General features: G+C 40.7%; 1 protein-coding gene across 3 annotated transcripts in view; it reads right to left on the reverse strand.

Annotated features, from left to right (window-relative positions):
• LOC138032142 (cullin-associated NEDD8-dissociated protein 1-like) overlaps positions 1 to 18629 on the reverse strand; it is a 100275-nt gene that overhangs the window by 1942 nt on the left and 79704 nt on the right. For all 3 annotated transcript variants that reach the window (XM_068879745.1, XM_068879744.1, XM_068879746.1), the window contains 12 exons: positions 18137 to 18232; positions 16692 to 16759; positions 15755 to 15849; positions 12504 to 12607; positions 11146 to 11213; positions 9313 to 9427; positions 6948 to 7022; positions 5968 to 6039; positions 5492 to 5608; positions 3262 to 3333; positions 2235 to 2345; positions 997 to 1057 (listed from right to left, as the gene is read on the reverse strand). In XM_068879745.1, coding sequence (XP_068735846.1) covers positions 997 to 1057; positions 2235 to 2345; positions 3262 to 3333; positions 5492 to 5608; positions 5968 to 6039; positions 6948 to 7022; positions 9313 to 9427; positions 11146 to 11213; positions 12504 to 12607; positions 15755 to 15849; positions 16692 to 16759; positions 18137 to 18232 — 1054 coding nt within the window. The remainder of the gene's footprint in view (positions 1 to 996; positions 1058 to 2234; positions 2346 to 3261; positions 3334 to 5491; positions 5609 to 5967; positions 6040 to 6947; positions 7023 to 9312; positions 9428 to 11145; positions 11214 to 12503; positions 12608 to 15754; positions 15850 to 16691; positions 16760 to 18136; positions 18233 to 18629) is intronic.

Raw genomic sequence — 18629 nt, forward strand, 5'->3', positions numbered from 1 at the left:
GGTTCGCGGTTCATATTTGTACGGCTACACCACGCTATAGAGATCAGTGAGTTACCGCAAACGATTTTCTCACCCTAAATCATCACAATACCACGTATGAGAGCAAATATTACTTTTTAGAACTCTTTCGCTTCTTAACTACCGAATTATTTTCCATAGAAACATAATTTCGAAGACGATTTCTCAGCTAAAATAGAAGAGAACGAAAGAATGAAAACAAACATGGCGGCCGACTATTTGTTGTTGAAACTATTTTGTTGGTCGGATTACTTTGTGGTTAAACTTACATAAATAAAGAAAACAAAAGCCAATGTGAATGCACGAATGTATACTTTGTTTGCTAAATGGCTCAGTTCAGATGGTCAAGAATTCAAAATGCCCGTGCCCTCACTAAAAAAAGTTGCCGCCAGAAAAGCACAAACACATCAGGACTGGGATAACATAGCCACTGTTCTCAGTGAAAACTGTAGTTCCGACAGCGAAAGAATTGATCTTAAGGCACTTGAATGCAGAGAAAGATTGGCATGGTTCATTGTTTTTGTACTAATTTGCCACAATTCATCAGTGCTACCACCCGCGAATCTTAAGTCCCAAATATCGTCAGCTGGCTAATTTGAAACCGCAAAGCGGGGTTTCCCGTTTGCGGTAAGATGGCCAAAACTCGAACTTAAGGTCTCTAAAGAGGAAGTAAGGAAAACGGAACTCGTTGTGTGGGGGACACTGGGAAATGGATAGGATAGGACCGCGAAAAAGAAAACTAGGGGAGTGAAGTAGAAAAAAGCTAGGGGGACGGGGTAGGGAAATGGAGGGGGGGGGGGTAGGGAAATGGAGGGGATGAGGCGGGGAAATGAAGTCGGGAAATAGGAGGAGTGGGGTGGGAGGAAGCATTGAAAGTGGGGAGGAGTAAAACAGAGGGAGGGGGTGGGGAAAGAAAGGAGATGAAGTGTTCCATACTTAATTCGCAAGGAAAACTAAAGTGCTGTTGCGATTACTTACGCTGCAGTATGGCGTTAGGACATAAGGACGACAATCTTACAAGCATAAGGAATGTCAACATCTGAAAAGAAAACAGACAATAGACGGCGGACACAAGGCAAGGGGATTTACTCGGAAGCAACCAACAACCACAATGTGAAAATATTAATAGTTTGAAATATTAACAAGTACTTATTTATAGCAAATTACACGAGAAATCATGTGATTACTTATTATTATTATTATTATTATTATTATTATTATTATATGGCTTGTGTTTGTAGCCGATATAACGTGCGCTCTGATTGGCTAATTGTGACTGAATTGTAGGGTACTATTCTCCCGTAATACCCACGGGCCGATTGCAAAAACAAAGCAAAAGCTCGAGACGTACTGGGGAATATTGGCCCTCAGTGGTTTTTGTACGAACCTCGCTGCGCTCGGTCCGTACAAAAACGATCGAGGGCCAATATTTCCCAGTACGACCCTCGCGCTCGGTTAGTAAGAAGTAAATAACACGCAAGAAAAGCAAATGAAATTTTGAAGCGAACGCTTTACTTTTCTATGAAGTTCAAGCCATTTGAACTGATTGTTTGAAAAAGATTGCAATGTTCGTCAAATTCAAACTTTTACAAGACTTTCGTTCAAAAGTCATTCAACTGTAAATTTGTCATTTGCCCTCGTGAGTGCATTACGTGAGTTACGGTCACTCGTGATGTTCTGAAAGTTCTCAAAATTGCACGAGCCGCAGACGAGTACCATTTGAGAACTATCAAAACATCATGAGTGACCAGAAATCACGAGATGAACAAGCAAGTTCATGCAATTTTTATTTATATACTCCACAAAATTACTCCATCGCTTTGTTTCCATAGCAACTTCCGTATTGCACTCTATAACCTATTTATGCATTCTCCATTGACCACTCAAAAACGCGATATTCTTTCGAGTCAGAAGCTCATGACCTTGAAGGATTTATCTCTGATTCAGAGATATATATATTTTTTGAGTTTCATAAATTTCTTTATTTGGATGCAGCGTAGCTAGCGTGTTTTCTCGCGCGTGCAGCATCGATCTTATTTTTGTCCATATTTGGCATAAGATTGGTTTCTCAGCTTTGTTCCAAGGAAACGAGTTGCAAGTTACACGCTTCAAGGTCACGTGCCTCTGTTTGCGTATATAATATTAACGGCTTAAACAAGTGCTCAGTAATCGGCCTGTTAAACAGTTGACCAGAACAACCACGTGACCGTGAATACCTTGATGTCATAATGATCCTTGAGGCCATCTTCCACGTGACTTAGGAACTCAAAGATATCGAGCCTATCCAGGGACGTGTCCAACAGTGTGTACATACATTCAAAAGCAGCCTGATCGAAGTACAAGATCACAATGTTAAAAGAGACAATACGACCAGAATATCACTTAACTGTTTTCTTAAATTTGTAAAGTACGTTTTCTTATTAACCGAATGGTAGAAATTTAAGCTTTAATTTCGACTAACAGACCATTTATAATGAGGAAGAGTTTTTGATTTCACGGTCAGCCATAGCTCAATCGATTAAGAATACAGTGTGAGGGACAGCTGTGTGGGAATGCAGCTTATTATATTAAATAAGCCTTTAAGCTCCCTTGCGCCGGAATGAGCAATCCAAATTAAAACACGTACCTGGATGTAAGGCTTCGAGCCATTTAAAGCATAATGCAGAAATAGGTAGTTCGGGTACAAAACGTCACCATTAGACAAGTATTTTCAGTGTCTGGATGTAAGGCTTTGAGTCATTTAATACTTTTATTCCCAAGATCAAAATGTTCATTCTCCTAACTAGTATCATATAAATTTCTTTGTCGCGTAGTCAGGAGAATTTGGTGTTATTTCAAGGTCACACCTCCTCTTAAGCTGATAATTATCTTTATTCTCAATACCTGTCTGACTGACGTTTCATTGAAATTGTAAGGAGAATACAAAAGGAAAGGGGAAAGGAAAGGAACTTTATTTAAGAGCCTAGTCTTCTAGCGCTGTAGCACTAATTATTGGGGACACTGTAAACTGAAATCAAATAAAACGTTTGAAATGTTGGTTTTTGAAGAGAGGGGAAAACTGGAGTGCCCGGACAGAAATCTCTACGAGCAGAGTATAGCCGCAACAAACTCAACCCACATACGACGCCGAGTCTGGGAATTTAACTCGGGCCACATTGGTGGGAAGAGAGTGCTCTCACCACTACGGCACAACTACATCCCGCCTTTCACAAGTCCTTTTCCCGGGCAAGCCGTTGTACATACTTTTCTAATGTCAAGACCATCATCCACAGTGTGTTTAAAAGGACCCATCTCAACTTCGCGAATTAACTCTTTCTATAAAGAAAACGAAAAGCACATTAATGGCGAAAGCAACAAAAAAAGGAAATTAAAAATGTGTTGACGCATTATAAAAAGGATAAATCCCACTATTATCTATTACACCAGGAGTCAGAATTTACTACAAGTCACTAGATGACGTCATTAAATTTAAAATCAAAATCGCAAGGTCTTCTAAATTTTTATCTAAAGGAGGTTGAAGAAGACCTATAGAAATTTTATTTTGTGAAGTTTCCAGTTCCGTGACGTTTTTCATTTCCAAAATAGAGCAATTTGAATTCCCGAATAGTCACAATGCATGACACCATGATACAAAGCTATTTGGTTGAAAAAAAAAAGTCTGTGCCTATGAATCTCAGCAGTTTGAGCCTTTCAAGTACATCAGGATATGTGTTCATACACATGTGTTTCATATCATGAGCGAAAAGGAAGCGCTTTCATCGCAAAGTGAACTCCACATGTTTCGTTTATTATAGGCCGCCACATTGGTGGAGCACTTTGATCCACCACCAAGGTGTCTCCATACAAAATTCTATAAAGTTGCGTGAAACGCTTCGACAAATAGCTCAGAAACGATGTACCGCACAGACCCAAGAATTGGAGAGGGCGATTTAAAAATTCAACATTCCTTGTTCTTGGCCTTTTTCATGAAACGGGTTTGAATTACTTTTTGGTTGCGTGACAATGATTTTCATGGCTTTAGATGAAACCCAGTGGTATTTTACTTTCCATCACCTACTAACATCAAAAGGCACTGAGCCCCCAATTTCCCTCCATTAAAAAATAACTCAACTTTTAAAGAAGATGTTGCCAAAAAGCAAATGTTTTGCTTCAGTAAAATCGTCGATTTTTTGTGACCTTCTCAAGTAGGGAAAAAACCGGAATATGTTGATTCAAGAACTGGTGACAGGGGTGGGTCTATCCCCCATTTGAACGTCGACACAATCTTCACTGCAATGCAAAACTTCTTTGAAAACACCAATGCAAACCAGTCTGTGACATCAAATATAGAACTGACTCGCGCCACTCACCGGCTCGGTGATGAACCGAACTTTTGTCAGAATTTTCAGCTCCGTCCAGAAAGGCAAGAAATACGCCATTTCCGAGTTCATGTCTGCCTCCTCTTCAAAGCGAATCTAAGTGCGAAGTTTTCCTCATGAAAGTCAGTTTTCATTCATATGTAAAGAAGAACTAATTACCATCACAAAAACTCGGCACTTTGACTCGCTTTGAAGAGGAGGCAGATACGAACTCGGAAATGGCCTATTTGATTCGGAAGACCTTAGACAGCAATGACCAGAACCAGGTTGCTGACCAGCGGTTTTCGTTAAAACAATGGTTTGCTGGGGGTGCTCAGTCTCGCGGGCTCAGAAAACCTGGTTGTGGTCATTGTTATTTCAGGTTATTCATTTGATTCACGCCGCTCTCAATAAGCGTAACGAAGTGTCCCATCGCTCTTCTTCCCAGATTCAACATTACAGACAATTAAAAATCACGAAGTGTCCCCTAGACTGCTCTTCAAGTGATAACTAACAGCTGCAACCTACAAATAATGCTACTCCAACACATAATGTATCTCGTTGATAGAGAAAGGTAGCAAATATTGAGAACAAACGGGACACGTGTCGGTGTGCATGCAGTAACCTGCATTTATGAACGAAAGTGAGAATTTCTGTTCTGAGAAAATTCAACGACATTTGAAGATTTCATCAACACAAATACCTATTGCTCTAGAAAATGAGAAGATTTCTTGGAGTGAAAAAAGAACATCCGGGTTCAGTTTCGGACAACTTAATTGATTTTCATGTTTCATAAGCTTAATTCACCGGCAATGTTGCATACTATTCTGTTTGCCAAGATGTAGAGTTAGTAGGCTTCTACTTGTCATTGTTCTAATGTCAATTCAATAGACCATTTTCGAATTCTCACAGCCCGACTGGATCTAGCATGAAATGGAGGCTAATGCGGGCAAATCTTTTCAAAATGCAAATTAATTTGCCCGCATAGCCTCCATTTCATGCTAGATCCAATCCAGCCGTGAGAATTCGAAAATGGCCTATTTCCCTTAAGTTGTCAGGGCTTTCAATTTCTCCCAACTACTTCCATAAGAAAATAAGGGAAGACCCGGCATTAGAGAGAATATCAGCTTGCATACCCTGACTTTGGTTTCATTGTAAAGCTGTGGTAGGATTTGATCCAACAAATCTCGGATTAAACTTGGTTTGTTATGAGCTGCTGAGTTGAAAGTGACAAGAGCCACTCGGCGAACATTCTGAAAAATAAGAAGCATCGTGTTTCCACTCCACGAAAGACCAAATATATAAACACTTGTAAAAATTAATTATTTTTTATCAAAGTTATGACCAATCAGCAGCTATTATTTGAGTCAAATGTACTCCTCTGAAAAATTCAGGTGGCGTCAACTGGATTTGAACCCATGACCCATGACCTATGACCTCTGCGATGCTGGTGCAATCGCCTTTCAACTGAGCTACTAAGCCATACAGTTATATTTGAAGTGAGGGTTATAGACGAAAGGTTGCAGTGTCCAGTAAAGTGCGAAGATCACTTCTACCTTTTGTCACTCACAATTGGTTTGCTAAATGGTCAGAAACATAGGCTCTGACATACCAAGTCGGGGTCTTGTACAGTTCGCAGAAAGTCTCCAATGCATCCTCGTAACTGACTATCAATGGGTTGAGGCTGGAAAAGAAGGACACTTAACAATGCGACTTACATTCAATATGTTATCTTATTATTTCACTGTATTAGTTATGGTCCAGAAAACCCACGGAACGAGCACAAATCTTCCGCGATATTGTACAGTTAGTTATTGCACACTACGTTATTGTACAGTAGAGAACCAGTTTGACTAGTTTAGGTGCTGACATTCCTCCGCGCTCATCTCGCACAAATCTGTCACCACGTTCTCGGTTGTTTACAACTCACTTGCTTCAAATTTAGTACAAAAAAAAGTCTGATAATAAGCCCAAGCGGGTTTGTCAAAATACAACACAACTCGTAAAAATACTCAGCGATACTATAGACCTTATTCATAAATGGCGGTCACATTTATAATTCTTTTGTCCACGTGCAAATTAGCCACCAAGCCTCATTTTAGAGCAAGAATTCCTTTCAATTCACTGTATGGTATCGAGGCTTGGTAGGCTAATTTGCACTTCGACAAAAGAATTATAAATTGACCGCCATTTATCAATAAGGTCTATACACCAAAACATCTCATAATAATATATACATTTAGCGTTGAGTGCGCGCGCTGGTTGGTTACTCAAACTCCGGATATCCTTTGCTATTCAACTCCGAGCAATTTGCGCGGAATTTGCACCCGAAAATGTTGTAATCTTTGGAGGAAGAAATGAGTTAAAATCATCTTTTTGTGCTATATTATCTCACTGTTTTAGTATATACTAAAACAACCAATATCCACCACTAGCCACCTCCCCTTCGGTGAATAGTTGTTAAATATACGAATAACACGACGCTTGGTATTGAGTGATTGCCGCCATTTTGAACATCTGCCAATGCACCAATGTTAAACAGTACTGACAAACAAGTAGTGACGTGAAGTAGCTTTCATTCTTGTCTCTAACCTGGTCGGAAATGGTAAACTTTACAGCTGTTACGACAGTGCTTCTTGCAAAGGCTGACTCCGATTTAAGATAATCCTGCCATCCAAAGAAACAAAGAGAGGATAGGTCATTTCTCTTCTTTAGCTTTCATGACAGTAAGGAAAGGGGGAGGGGTGGGTGGGGATAGGAGGATATAACCAGAAAGGAGGTAAGCATGAACAGAGAGGAAGATGGGAGAGAAAAGAAATGCCGGGTGCAGTGAAACGTCAAGTCAAAGCATTTGCTACGTTACGTGTTTCTAGCAATAAGACAAGTGAATATAAGAAATGTATATAGTTGAAGTGCGGGTTAGGCCCGTTCCAAACGCCGCTCCATTCATTCGCTTTTTTCACCAATCCCGTAATACAGTAGTTCATTCTGGGGGGTTATTTGCATTAAAACAATGGATATCCAGTTCACTGAAGCATGATACAGTCCCAAGAGTAATTGACTTGTATTGTTTTTATGTAAAGACCCCCTCAAAACGTATTGCATTATGGGGTGGTGAAAATAGTCAATGCGCCGAACCTAACTGATGAGTTAAGAGCGACAGAAGAGCGGCGTTTGAATCAGTTTGGTTCGGCAGGTTAGGATTGGAGCGGCCAACAACGTTAAAGGGGCTAGGTCACGCTATTTTAGGCCATTTTGTATAATTTTGTCAATTGTGAGCTCTAAACGTCAAATTGGCAGAGCAAGAGTCTTTCATTTTCAAAATCAAGGCCACATAAAAAATGAGAATGATTTTCCAGCTTTGTAAATGACATTTTAATATAGACTGATGTAATTTTGAAAAACGGTGGGCCGACGTTTTTCAAATTTACCCAAATTCAATTCATTTCAATCCTCTCCAGTTTTGTCCATCCATGTCCCTTCTTGGCTTCCCTGCGTTTTGTTAGAGATCTTCTATAGTTTTGAACAGTTATTTTGATATTTTAGTTAATTCTATGACGATTCGATCAGTGCTGAAACTGAAATTGCCTAAAATTGCGTGACCTAGCCCCTTTAAGTTCGGCAGGGTCTGTCGCACTATGCGACGTTGGAGCGGCGGCTGATTCACACGGCGCTCTTGTCATGTGCCGAACCTAAAGCATTCATTGTGATAATTTATAATCTTACGACAATACACTCCGAAGTTTTACCTGTACCAAGGCCGCTTTACCATTGTATGGATTTTAGTTTGGTTCGACCCAGGTACGGCGTATGAATCAGCCGTCGCTCCAAAGTCGCTCTTTAGTCGAACTTTATCGAGTTAGGTTCGGCTCGTGAGCGAAGCGGCGTTTGGATCGGGCCTTACTGGACAATTTAAGCAATTGTCTCTTCTAGACAACTGAAAAATTTTATAAGAGACAATTGCTTAAATTGTCCAGTTAAGTGCGAGGATAACTTACTTATTTAATAAGACAAGTGTCCGCAGGATGAGCATTCTTTCAAGGTTGGAGTAATGCACCAGTCAATGTAAACCCCCGCACCCCCCCGGCCGGGAGATATCGGGGCATTAGAAAAGCGCTCACTTCTAAAGTTGCAAAATGCCCCGCACTCAAAGGTCACGTTTTTCCTCTAATTGAAGCTAACGACCCCGCTCACATCCCCCGCTCTTGATGAGTGAAAGACACAGGCTAATGTAAACGGTTTAAAATTTATTTGTCAAGTAACACACTTCACCGCATACAATGCTTTTCAAATGGTATAAAATGTTTGTGGTGTCTTTATAGTCTACTGTTAACATTTAAGAGAAATAGTAAATTCTACATGCCAGTAGAAGAGGGTTAAGTGTTAGTAAATGCAGTTTAAAAATGTATTTCAAAATTTGAACAAACACACTGTTTCATAGAATGGGATGGCATACTCAGCCAAAGATATAAGGTGATTAAGATAAAACGACTTTTACCTTCTTTTCATGGCCAAAAGCCGCCATCATGCCGGACTAGCGATTCTTGACCCAGTCCACCTCGGTGGAAAATATACCGTTCCACTCCCTCGCTGTTCTTGGATGACGTGCAAAAGAGGTCAAAGTCCTACCTGCGGCCCTTTCGCTCGTCAAATAACGGAAAATTCCCCGCAAATGCCCCGCTATGTCCCGGCCGGGGGGGTGCGGGGGTTTACATTGACTGGTGCATAAATGCCGCTGTTCCATCTTTACTTGAGAACCGGAGTTAATTTAATTAATTTTAATTAATTAATTAATTAATTAAATAAATTAGTTGGAAACTTCATTATTGCTAAACGGTCATAATTTCTTCCGGTTGAAGACAGTACCTTTTAGTAAGAATGAAGGTTCCCTTTAACGAATTAACGATGCTCAATAAATAATCTTTTGTGAGAAGTTCCCAGTCTTCCGAGAACGCACCTTAAGCTCAGGAAGCAGATGAAGTGAATCTACCAGAGTCAGTTTACCAAGACACTCAGCTACAACATTTCGCGTTCCTTCTTCTGTGCTTTCACAGTGACTAAACAGCAATGTCCTGCGAAAGAAAGAGACATCAAGACCCTGTTCGTCTTTGAAATACGAATATATGAATAGACAAACAAGTAACGAAAATCTGTTTTCTTTCAGATTTATAGCGAAACCTCGATCTACCGATTTCCTCGCCATTTGATTCCACTATCAGTATAACTGTATGGAAAAGAACCTCGATACATAAAAACCCCAATCTAACGAAGTAAATTTCCTAATTCCTTGGCAGTTCGCAGCGATGGTAACAAGTTAATCAGTAACTCTAGTTCACTGTCACGTGTTACCCACGTAAAATAAGGACCTTTACCTTATACCTTTAAATCAATGGTCCACTGTGGAAGCTACAAGTTAAAGTCTGTTAACAAGAAACCTGGTTAGCGCTAACCATACTTCGAGCAACCAAGGCAAGGTTGACAATCAGATGTAGTCTGATGAGAAATTTGAATGTCGCCTAAAAGGTTATAATTCAAAGACAACGATTCGACACTCCCGTCTAGTGTCTTCATGTAAACTGGTAGCATATAAAAGAACTCTTTCGATAACATCAGATCACCCCTGACGAATTATAATCTTCACATCAGAATCAGAGTAGCATCAAACAATATCTGATCTCAAATCAGTTTTTATTCCGATTGTTCGATCGGGTCGAAATTCTCACAACAGTGTGAGAAACAAGTACGCGATGCCATGGCAACGCTGTAAACCTCTCTGGTCCGAATTTTCAAGCAATAGTAAACAGGAAAATTTGGTTTTGTCTAACGAGTTGCTAACGGCAAATGAACCATCGTAAAAGAAATTCTTAAGCTGAAGTTTCGAGTATTAGCCCTTATTTATTATCTATCTGTAGTAATTATTGTACAGAAAACGTACAAAACGAGTACAAATATTCAGTTAGCGGTTATTGTACATACGGTTTATTGCGTAAACACGCAAAACTTGAACGAGGCCAATATCCAGCCATCTTGAGCGAACAAGCTTGGTCAAAAAAGGCTTTATTATGTGGGATAAAACACCCGTGACAGCGATCTTCGATCTTGCGGGACCAAGCGAGAAATCCCGAGCGCTCCATCTTACCAGCTCGGGTAGCAAATCACTGCGCGGGATTTGGTTCATCTTGCCCGTTCACGGAGCTAGTCACATAATAAACTTGGTTATTGTACAGAAGAGATCGGTTTGACTAGGTGCTGAAGTTTGCCACGCGCTTGTCACGCACAAATCTGTCACTTGCTATAAATTTAGTGCGAAAAAGTGGGATTATAAAATAGCTTATTAGATGTCTTTGTGTGTAGTATCACTGAGTATTTGTTCTCATTGTTTATAATGTGACTAGCCCTAGCAGGCTCGTCAAAACAAAGCGCAACGCGTAAAAAATACTCGGCGATAATACACATCAAAACATCTAATAAGATATATTTCGTCAGAGGGAATTCTTATTCCCTCTTTATCAAATCGTTTGATAAAACAAAGTTTCCCAACCAACAAAGCACTTTAGTTTCATATAAAATAACCACTTCATTCCGTTTCGTACGGTAAACTGGGAATGTTAACGCATGCGTGACAAATTTAAAGGTTGTTGCTTGCGTTACGAGAAGCGCTGAAGGAAGCAGAACCGAAACGAACCTTTCGCAACAGAAAAGATAACAAAATGCTCACGAAAGGGTGTATTACGTACTCCCGGGAACGTATTTTTTACCCCACCCCCGTTGGTACAACCAAAAATCTCACCATATGGAGCCTATGAACGGTCTCAAGGCTTCCACTCCGGTTGAACTTCCAGCTTCACAAGATATTACCTGGAAAAAAAAAACAGTTCCAGGTTCTAGGCAACCAAATAAAGTGAAACGCAAAAGGAACAACTTAAAACATTAAAGGAAGGCTTGAATAAAACACAATAAATACAAAAGGAGGCAGGGATGGCCAAAATTGAAGAAGATTAAAATGGATTGCAATTGGGTTTTGAAACTGTTCAACCTTAAAGTGCTTTAAAATTTATCTCTACTGCTTGTAACTTAAATTATGTATGATTGACTGATATTTTTGATTCGAGTTGTTTATAAGTAATTTTTGGGTCAACGTTTTAAATTGCATAGCGAGAAGAGGCGAGTAATTGGTAAAACTACACAAAATCAACTGCACCGCCATGATAGAGTCCCTTCGATGTCGTATCCGGAGAGGGAAACGAGTGTGAACGCGGCCATCATTTGCCAAAAACGTGGAAGAACACATAATAGCACAAAGCCGAAAAGACACAGGTCCGGCGATAACGGATGGCAAGGAAACCGCCGCTGAACTTTGAACGTGCCACGTGAACAGAAGAGTCCCGCGCACGCACCGTGTTGAACATGCGGAGCGGTTACTTAGCGACCGAATCCTCACGTGATGCTTCATATTGTGTGCGCTCACTTAACAACAACGGAATTAAGGTAAGGAGTGCGCGGGACAAAGCGGGCTCAAGTCACAGTCAGCAAACATATCAAGGGGCATGCGGTTTGAAGAGTGCCGTCCAAGGTTGGATCAAACTGAGTTTCGACCAATGGCAGATGTCTGTTTTCCCGTACTTGTCAGCCCAGCGAACGCAAAAACCCCACACCGGTTAACCGCGCACCGGTGGCTCAGTTGGTTGAGCACCGGGCTGTCATGCGGGAGGTCGCGAGTTCAATTCCGGCCGGACCAACACTAAGGGTATTTAAATAACTGAGGAGAAAGTGCTGCCTTTGTAACTACATCTGCAAATGGTTAGACTTTCAAGTCTTCTCGGATAAGGACCATAAGCCGGAGGTCCCGTCTCACAACCCTTCAATGTTAATAATCCTGTCGGACGTAAAAGAACCCACACACTTGTCGCTAAGAGTAGGGCACGTAGTTCCCGGTGTTGTCGTCTGTCTTCTGTTGTGTATCATGGTTGGGAGGGTAAAAAAAGGGGCCACAGTAATTGGCGCAAGCTGTTGTGGCGCTCTGCCAGCTTGACTGGCAAAGTTAATAAAATAAAAATAAAATAAAAGAAAAGAGACCTCTGCTTGCAGGGAAAAAGTTATACTGAGACCCAGGAAGAAAAAATATATAAATCAAACACTTTTATAAACCTCCTTCAGAGAATGAAGCAAAAGATACTGTCTTTTCGGATTTGCTTGAATCTCCTTCAGCAAAAATGGCAAGTACAATTTCAGGTTACCAGCAGCAATTTTGCCTAAGATAGAACAAATCTTTGTCAGTGTCTGATTATCCTTTAAAGAGCACTTATACATTATCCAACACGAAGTGGCTCTTTTAAGTCAAATAATTTGTTGCCTATTTCTTGTAAATGAGGTAAGTGTAAAGGCCGGGCGAACGAGGAGAGTTTCAAACCCAGTTTCAAACGAGGAAACAATGCTGCGGAAGAAAATGCTTCCCGTTTGCGGCCCTTGGGAACATTTGTTACGGAAACAAAATTTGCCTCCCAGGAAGCAAAATCGTTTCAGAATTTCTTCACAAACATTTTACTTCCTCAGCTAATGCTTCCTCGTTTGCGCCCCGAGAAAGCATTTTGGGAAGCAATGGTTCCGCAAGGTTTGCTCGTTTGCAGGCTCCTCCCCCCCCCCCCCCCCCCCCCCTCCCCCGTTCCTCAGGGGGTGGCTCTTAACTACCAAACCTTTGCAATGGACTCCTTCAAATAGTCATTTCTCGAATTCCCTTAACTCTACAGTTGTCCTTACTCACCAAGTGTATCCTGTTTAACATTTCTTTGGCAGGTTCGACTCACATCCATATTTGGTAAATCATGTGGCCAAAACAAAAAATGCCTAAAAATTCTGCGAGTTAACTATGTTTTTCACCAAAATTTAACGTAACAGTATGAAAACATTCTAAAACAAAATCTGTAGCATGGATTTAAAACAAAAAATACATTTCTCCAAAAAGGTGTGACATCATAAGGCCCACCATCGATACACTTATCAAAATATCAGTTCCATTTTTTGTCCAAATAGAAATTCCATGCTACAGTTTACGAAAAATGATGTGACGGTTCCCATCTGATGAAAAAACCACCTCTTCTTTTCGTTTCCTGAGAGTTTTTACACATTTTTCACTGAAACGCACGGCAGAGGACTGGGACTAGTTGCGCATGCGTCTTCTGATTGAAGTGATGCCAGACTTACATTGAAAAAGTTACTTCAAAGAACCATCCATGCAACATTTTTGTAGGGCTCTTGACGAAAAAGCTTCCTTAGCGTTATTTTTTGGTGAAGCTAAGTTTACTCGAAGACCGGAGCTTAGGGGACATGTTGTGCCGTTGATATTCTGTATTACCAAACAAGAGCTGATGTTGAAATTGGGTAGAAGTACAAGGGGACACTTCGTGAAACTTATCAAAATCGCCGTGCATCTAATTACGTGCATTTTGAGCGAGTTTCAATCGAGTGCCGTAAAACCAAAACAAAAGTCATAGCCCATTTCCGAGTTGCTGCATGCCTCAGTTTCAAAGCGAGTCCTGGTGCACAACCATTCAAATGGAAATGAGTTGCGTATTCTTATGCAAATCAAACTCATTTCCCTTACAATAGTTGAGCACCAAGACTCACTTCGAAACCGAGACAAACAGCAACTCGGAAATGGCCCATTACTTTGGCCAACCAAAAAGAACAGGAACAATCCAGTAAACCAATCAAAACTTGAAGTAATTACACGTATCCAACACAAAGTGCGGGAAAATGTGCACGCACGAGCCACAATTGGTTTTGGTTTCACTTCTGATTGGTTCAAAAAGTGGCGCGAGAACTTTGAACCAATCACTGAGTGAAGTAAGGCAAAACAAAAGCAATTCGGCAATTACTTTCGACACTCAATTGAAGACCGCTCTATCTGACCATTGTCGTTGCGTAGGCTTCTTGTGACGGTAACAGAGGGACATCGTAAGGGAGATTTAAGTGGTTCTCTCACATATCTGGACAATTTAAGCAATTGCCTCTCATAAAAGATCACTTTCATCTCCCTTACGTCTATAACCACCTGCCAGCAGAGCCTTCCTTATCTTGACGAGAAAGAAAGGACTCTGCAGAAATCGTGTCAAGTCGTTATTGAGTATGCGCAAGCCGTTGCTTGGAGACAGTTTCAAACCCAGGCCAAGTCTCGATCGCACTCCTAGACGCCATATTGATTTTGACCTTCCCCTTGTCAAAAATACGATGAGCGCACTGACTAAACCGGTTTGACCAGCCCAGAAACTTGGGCTGCAGCGACTTAAAAGACTTGACACAATTTCTGCAGAGCCTCTCTTGCTCGCCCTCTGATGAATTTTAGACAGGCTCTGCTCACAGGGTGGATTATAACCTGCACTTCAATTGTATTGCCCTTGAGCGCTAATAGGGAGTTTGAGCAAGGACAACGGGAACGTCAACGAAAATGTCACGTCACGTCACGTTAGAATAATCGCGAAATACTTGCGATGACGCTATCTTCTTCACGATGTACATCACGGGCAAACTACCCCGGCTGTAACTGGATGGGGACGAACGGTCTTAAAGTAAAGATACAAAAACGAACTCTTCCTTGTTGCACGCTCGCGTTGTCGCCAAAACCTAAGGTTTGCTGATATCACGTTGTCGTTTTGTGTAGTACGGCAAAGAAATGCACTAAAATGCGTGCAACACGTGCACAATTTTTTCCTTTTTTTAACCAATAATATTCTTGCTTTGGTCTTAATTACACGGCGGCCATGTTGAGTCCCGAGGGATTGAAAACTTTTGCTTTTGCGCAACGAAACTCGTTCCCAAACATTTCAACTTGAGGCTTGAGATACGAAATCTATTGTCTACGTCCAATATGGCCGCCGCGCGAATAAGGCTCATTATACACAAGTAAAACGCAACATCAAATCTCAATAATTCATTCCCTAATAACATGAATAGAAAAATTTCTCCATTACGATTGGCTAAGAGAAATGCAGTTTTCAGGTAACACAGTGCAGAAAAGAGGTAACAAACCAAGCATTGTGATTGGTCAATGATCAAAGAAAGTCTCAGACGGCCAATCAAGTGCGAGCCCCGGATGGAGCAATTTCTGCGTGATTGCGTGACATGCGTGCATTTCTTTGATTAATTACGATAATCTCATCTCGAAAATTTCCATGTATTTTATTAAGTAATCACATGACTTTTCTCGTGCAATTTGGAGTAAATAAGCGCTGGCATTTTTTTTTCTATGACTACAAATTACACTCGCTCTACGGGCTCGTGGAATTTTGTTCGTCTTTCAAAAACTTTATTCGTGCTTATTTATTCCCTAACTGCACTCGAAATCATGTGATCACCTACACTAACAATACACAAAATTAAAAAGATCAGAATTTGAATCCAACCTAGCGCAAACGAAGCAGCCGATTTTATTTCTTCTGAGGGAGACGAAAAACATTCCAAAATGGCCACAGCTAAATCCTTGTGGCTGCTAAGGTCACTGCAAAACAACGAAAGCTCAGAAGCATCAGCGAAAGGCAAGTGGATTCGTTAAAAAAAACCAGGCGACATAGTTTTCCTTCAAAAGCGCTTTCACTATCTCAAAGAAAAAATCTGTAACCAAACCATTTTATTCAAAGATAAGAAAAATTAAAGGAGAACACGAGGTTAGAGGGGAATTTTTTTACTACCACCCTATGGCTGATAAGAAGCAACTTCCACAAAAAGTAAAGTCATTTTGCTGTGCTGTGACGTCATTGCGCACAGTCCATCGCCTTTTTTGCTAAGGGTTCTTTCCTTGTCATTCCTGGGTAGTTTCCAGTTCTTTGCGGAGGGTACGGCCAGTTTGTTTGTTCCTTTGAAATTTTCAACCCAACCCTAACCCTGATCGTAACCGCACTCTCAGAAAAGAGATTTATTTTAGTCTCCCATGGAATGATTTTAAAATCTTTAGCTTTGACGTGAAGTTTGGTAGCCGACCTTTTGCAGTGTTCAATATTGTTTGTTGCCAAGCGATAATACAGCATTATCAAAGAGTCAGTTAGCGGTAAAGTGGTCTAGTGATTCGGTGACGGGTAAATAATGTCCATACGCTTAGGAAAAAATCTTCAGCTTGTAACCTTCCGTCCCCCCCCCCCCCCCCCCTTTACACAAAACGACTATTGGCCACTTCGGAAAATACCATAATACCCTCCCCCCCTTAATTTTGCACAAGCATTGTTTCCAGTTTCTCTTGGGACTTACACTGGTCCCAAGAGAAAGCAACAACAATGCTCAAAATGTGGATGGACAAAAAAAGAATATTATGGTATTTTCCGACTGGACCAATTGAGTGGTACATACACGTGTCTTCCTATTTCACCCAATGAGAGCAGCGAAAACAACCTCACCGGGTCAGCAACTTTGGAACTCTGAGAACCAAAAAGGGACAAACTGTCAGATTATATGGTATCTGTGATCATTTTGAATCTACTAGGGGGATATAGAGCGGTTTTCAATTGAGTGTCGAAAGTAATTAGCGAATTACTTTAGTTTATGATTACTTCACTCAGTGATTGGTTCAAAGTTGCCGCGCCACTTTTTCAACCAATCAGAAGTGAAACCAAAACCAATCGTGGCTGGCGCGTGCACATTTTCTCGCGCTTTGGGTCGGCTACGTGTAATTACTTCGAATTTTGAATTGGTTTACCGGATTGCCTCCGTCCTTTTTGATTGGCCAAAGTAATTACTTTGGTTTTGGTTTTACGACACTCGATTGAAAGTCGCTCTATGACTTTGATCAATTGCTTATTAATTCAACGTTAACATTTAAAATAACCTGTTGCAACCGCGTTCTTTGACATCCCAATGATTAAGTAGAAAGTACTAAAATTGAACGGGACCTGGGGGTGGGGGTGGGGGTGAGGGTGGGGGTGTCAACAAACAGTTCTATGCACATTAAAGGGGCCATGTCAAGCAATGATGTGATTTCACGACACCCAAAATGCCCAAAAAGCAAAATGAAACAACACAAAAGAAATACAGCAACAGGAAAGAAAAGTACAGATGGACACAAATGGACAAGATTGAAACGGATTGTATTTGGGTTATCTTGCAAAACGTCGGCCGACATTTTTCGAGTTTTATGCCAAATCGCTTGGATAAAGGTCGTTTTTGCTCAGAACCACCTTGTTTGTGATGTAACGATAATTTTAACAGAAAAGGAATTCCACATTACCATTTTCGAGTTTCAAACTCGTGATTAATTAGAGATTTCCGCTAAACACTCTAAAATAACGTGAATTCGCAGAATGACTGTAAATATCCGCCATTATCACCGACACGGAGATGAATAATTGTTTTAGTATATACTGCACAAGTTGAATAATAAACGGAGTTTATCGACAAAATTTATTCCTGTGTTGTTTTTCTCTGTTTGATCATAGGTGAATAGTACTCGCAATTCATCTCGCAGCTAGCCAATCAGAATGCGCGGAAAGCACTATTCACTTGTGTAGTATATGCGAATATGAATTATTATATACTCAACAGAATATCGCTTTTCTCATTGGTCAATGGCAAATGCATATATAGGTTATACAGTGCAATTGAGGTTTCAGAGTGCAATATAAGCAAGTTGCTGTGGAAATACAGCGATGGAGTGATTTTGTTGAGTGTATAATATATTAAAACTTTCTCGCGCATTTCGTGATTTATGGTCAATCGTGATGTTTTGAAAGTTGAGACATCACTTGTGATAATAAATCACAAAATGCATTCGCGTTCATACGATTTCCTACTCAAATCACCTGAATATCTCGGACAAACTGGTTGACAACAGACTTTCCATCAGCGGGACATGACATGGACAATGCAGCAACGCACTTGGCAATGGAATGAAACGCCTGCAAAAAAAACAATAGGGACTTAAAGATCTACCACGGTGACGTCACTGAGACGAAAACGTCAACTTTGAAAGATCGTAAGTCTTCGGCGATTATTCCATATCAGCCACGTCGTACATTGTGGAGGGGGTACCCCAAAAATAAATTGGTAGAAGCGGTTTCAGAGTAAAAACAGAAGATCGATGAAAGGTATGCTTTACGTTATCGCCAAAACTTCAAATTTGGTGATTTCACGCCGTCGTTGTGAAGAGTATTGCAAGAATGTATTCCGATGTTTTCCTCTTTATTTTAACCAGTGACATTGTTGTTTTGTGGCATTCACGTTGACGGGCGCGTCAATGGTCTTAAAGTTCCTCATAAAACAAGAACAACGCGAAGTTATAGTTTTAATGACGTT

Source organism: Montipora capricornis, chromosome 14, assembly GCF_036669925.1.
Source record: "Montipora capricornis isolate CH-2021 chromosome 14, ASM3666992v2, whole genome shotgun sequence".
Lineage (NCBI taxonomy): Eukaryota > Metazoa > Cnidaria > Anthozoa > Scleractinia > Acroporidae > Montipora > Montipora capricornis.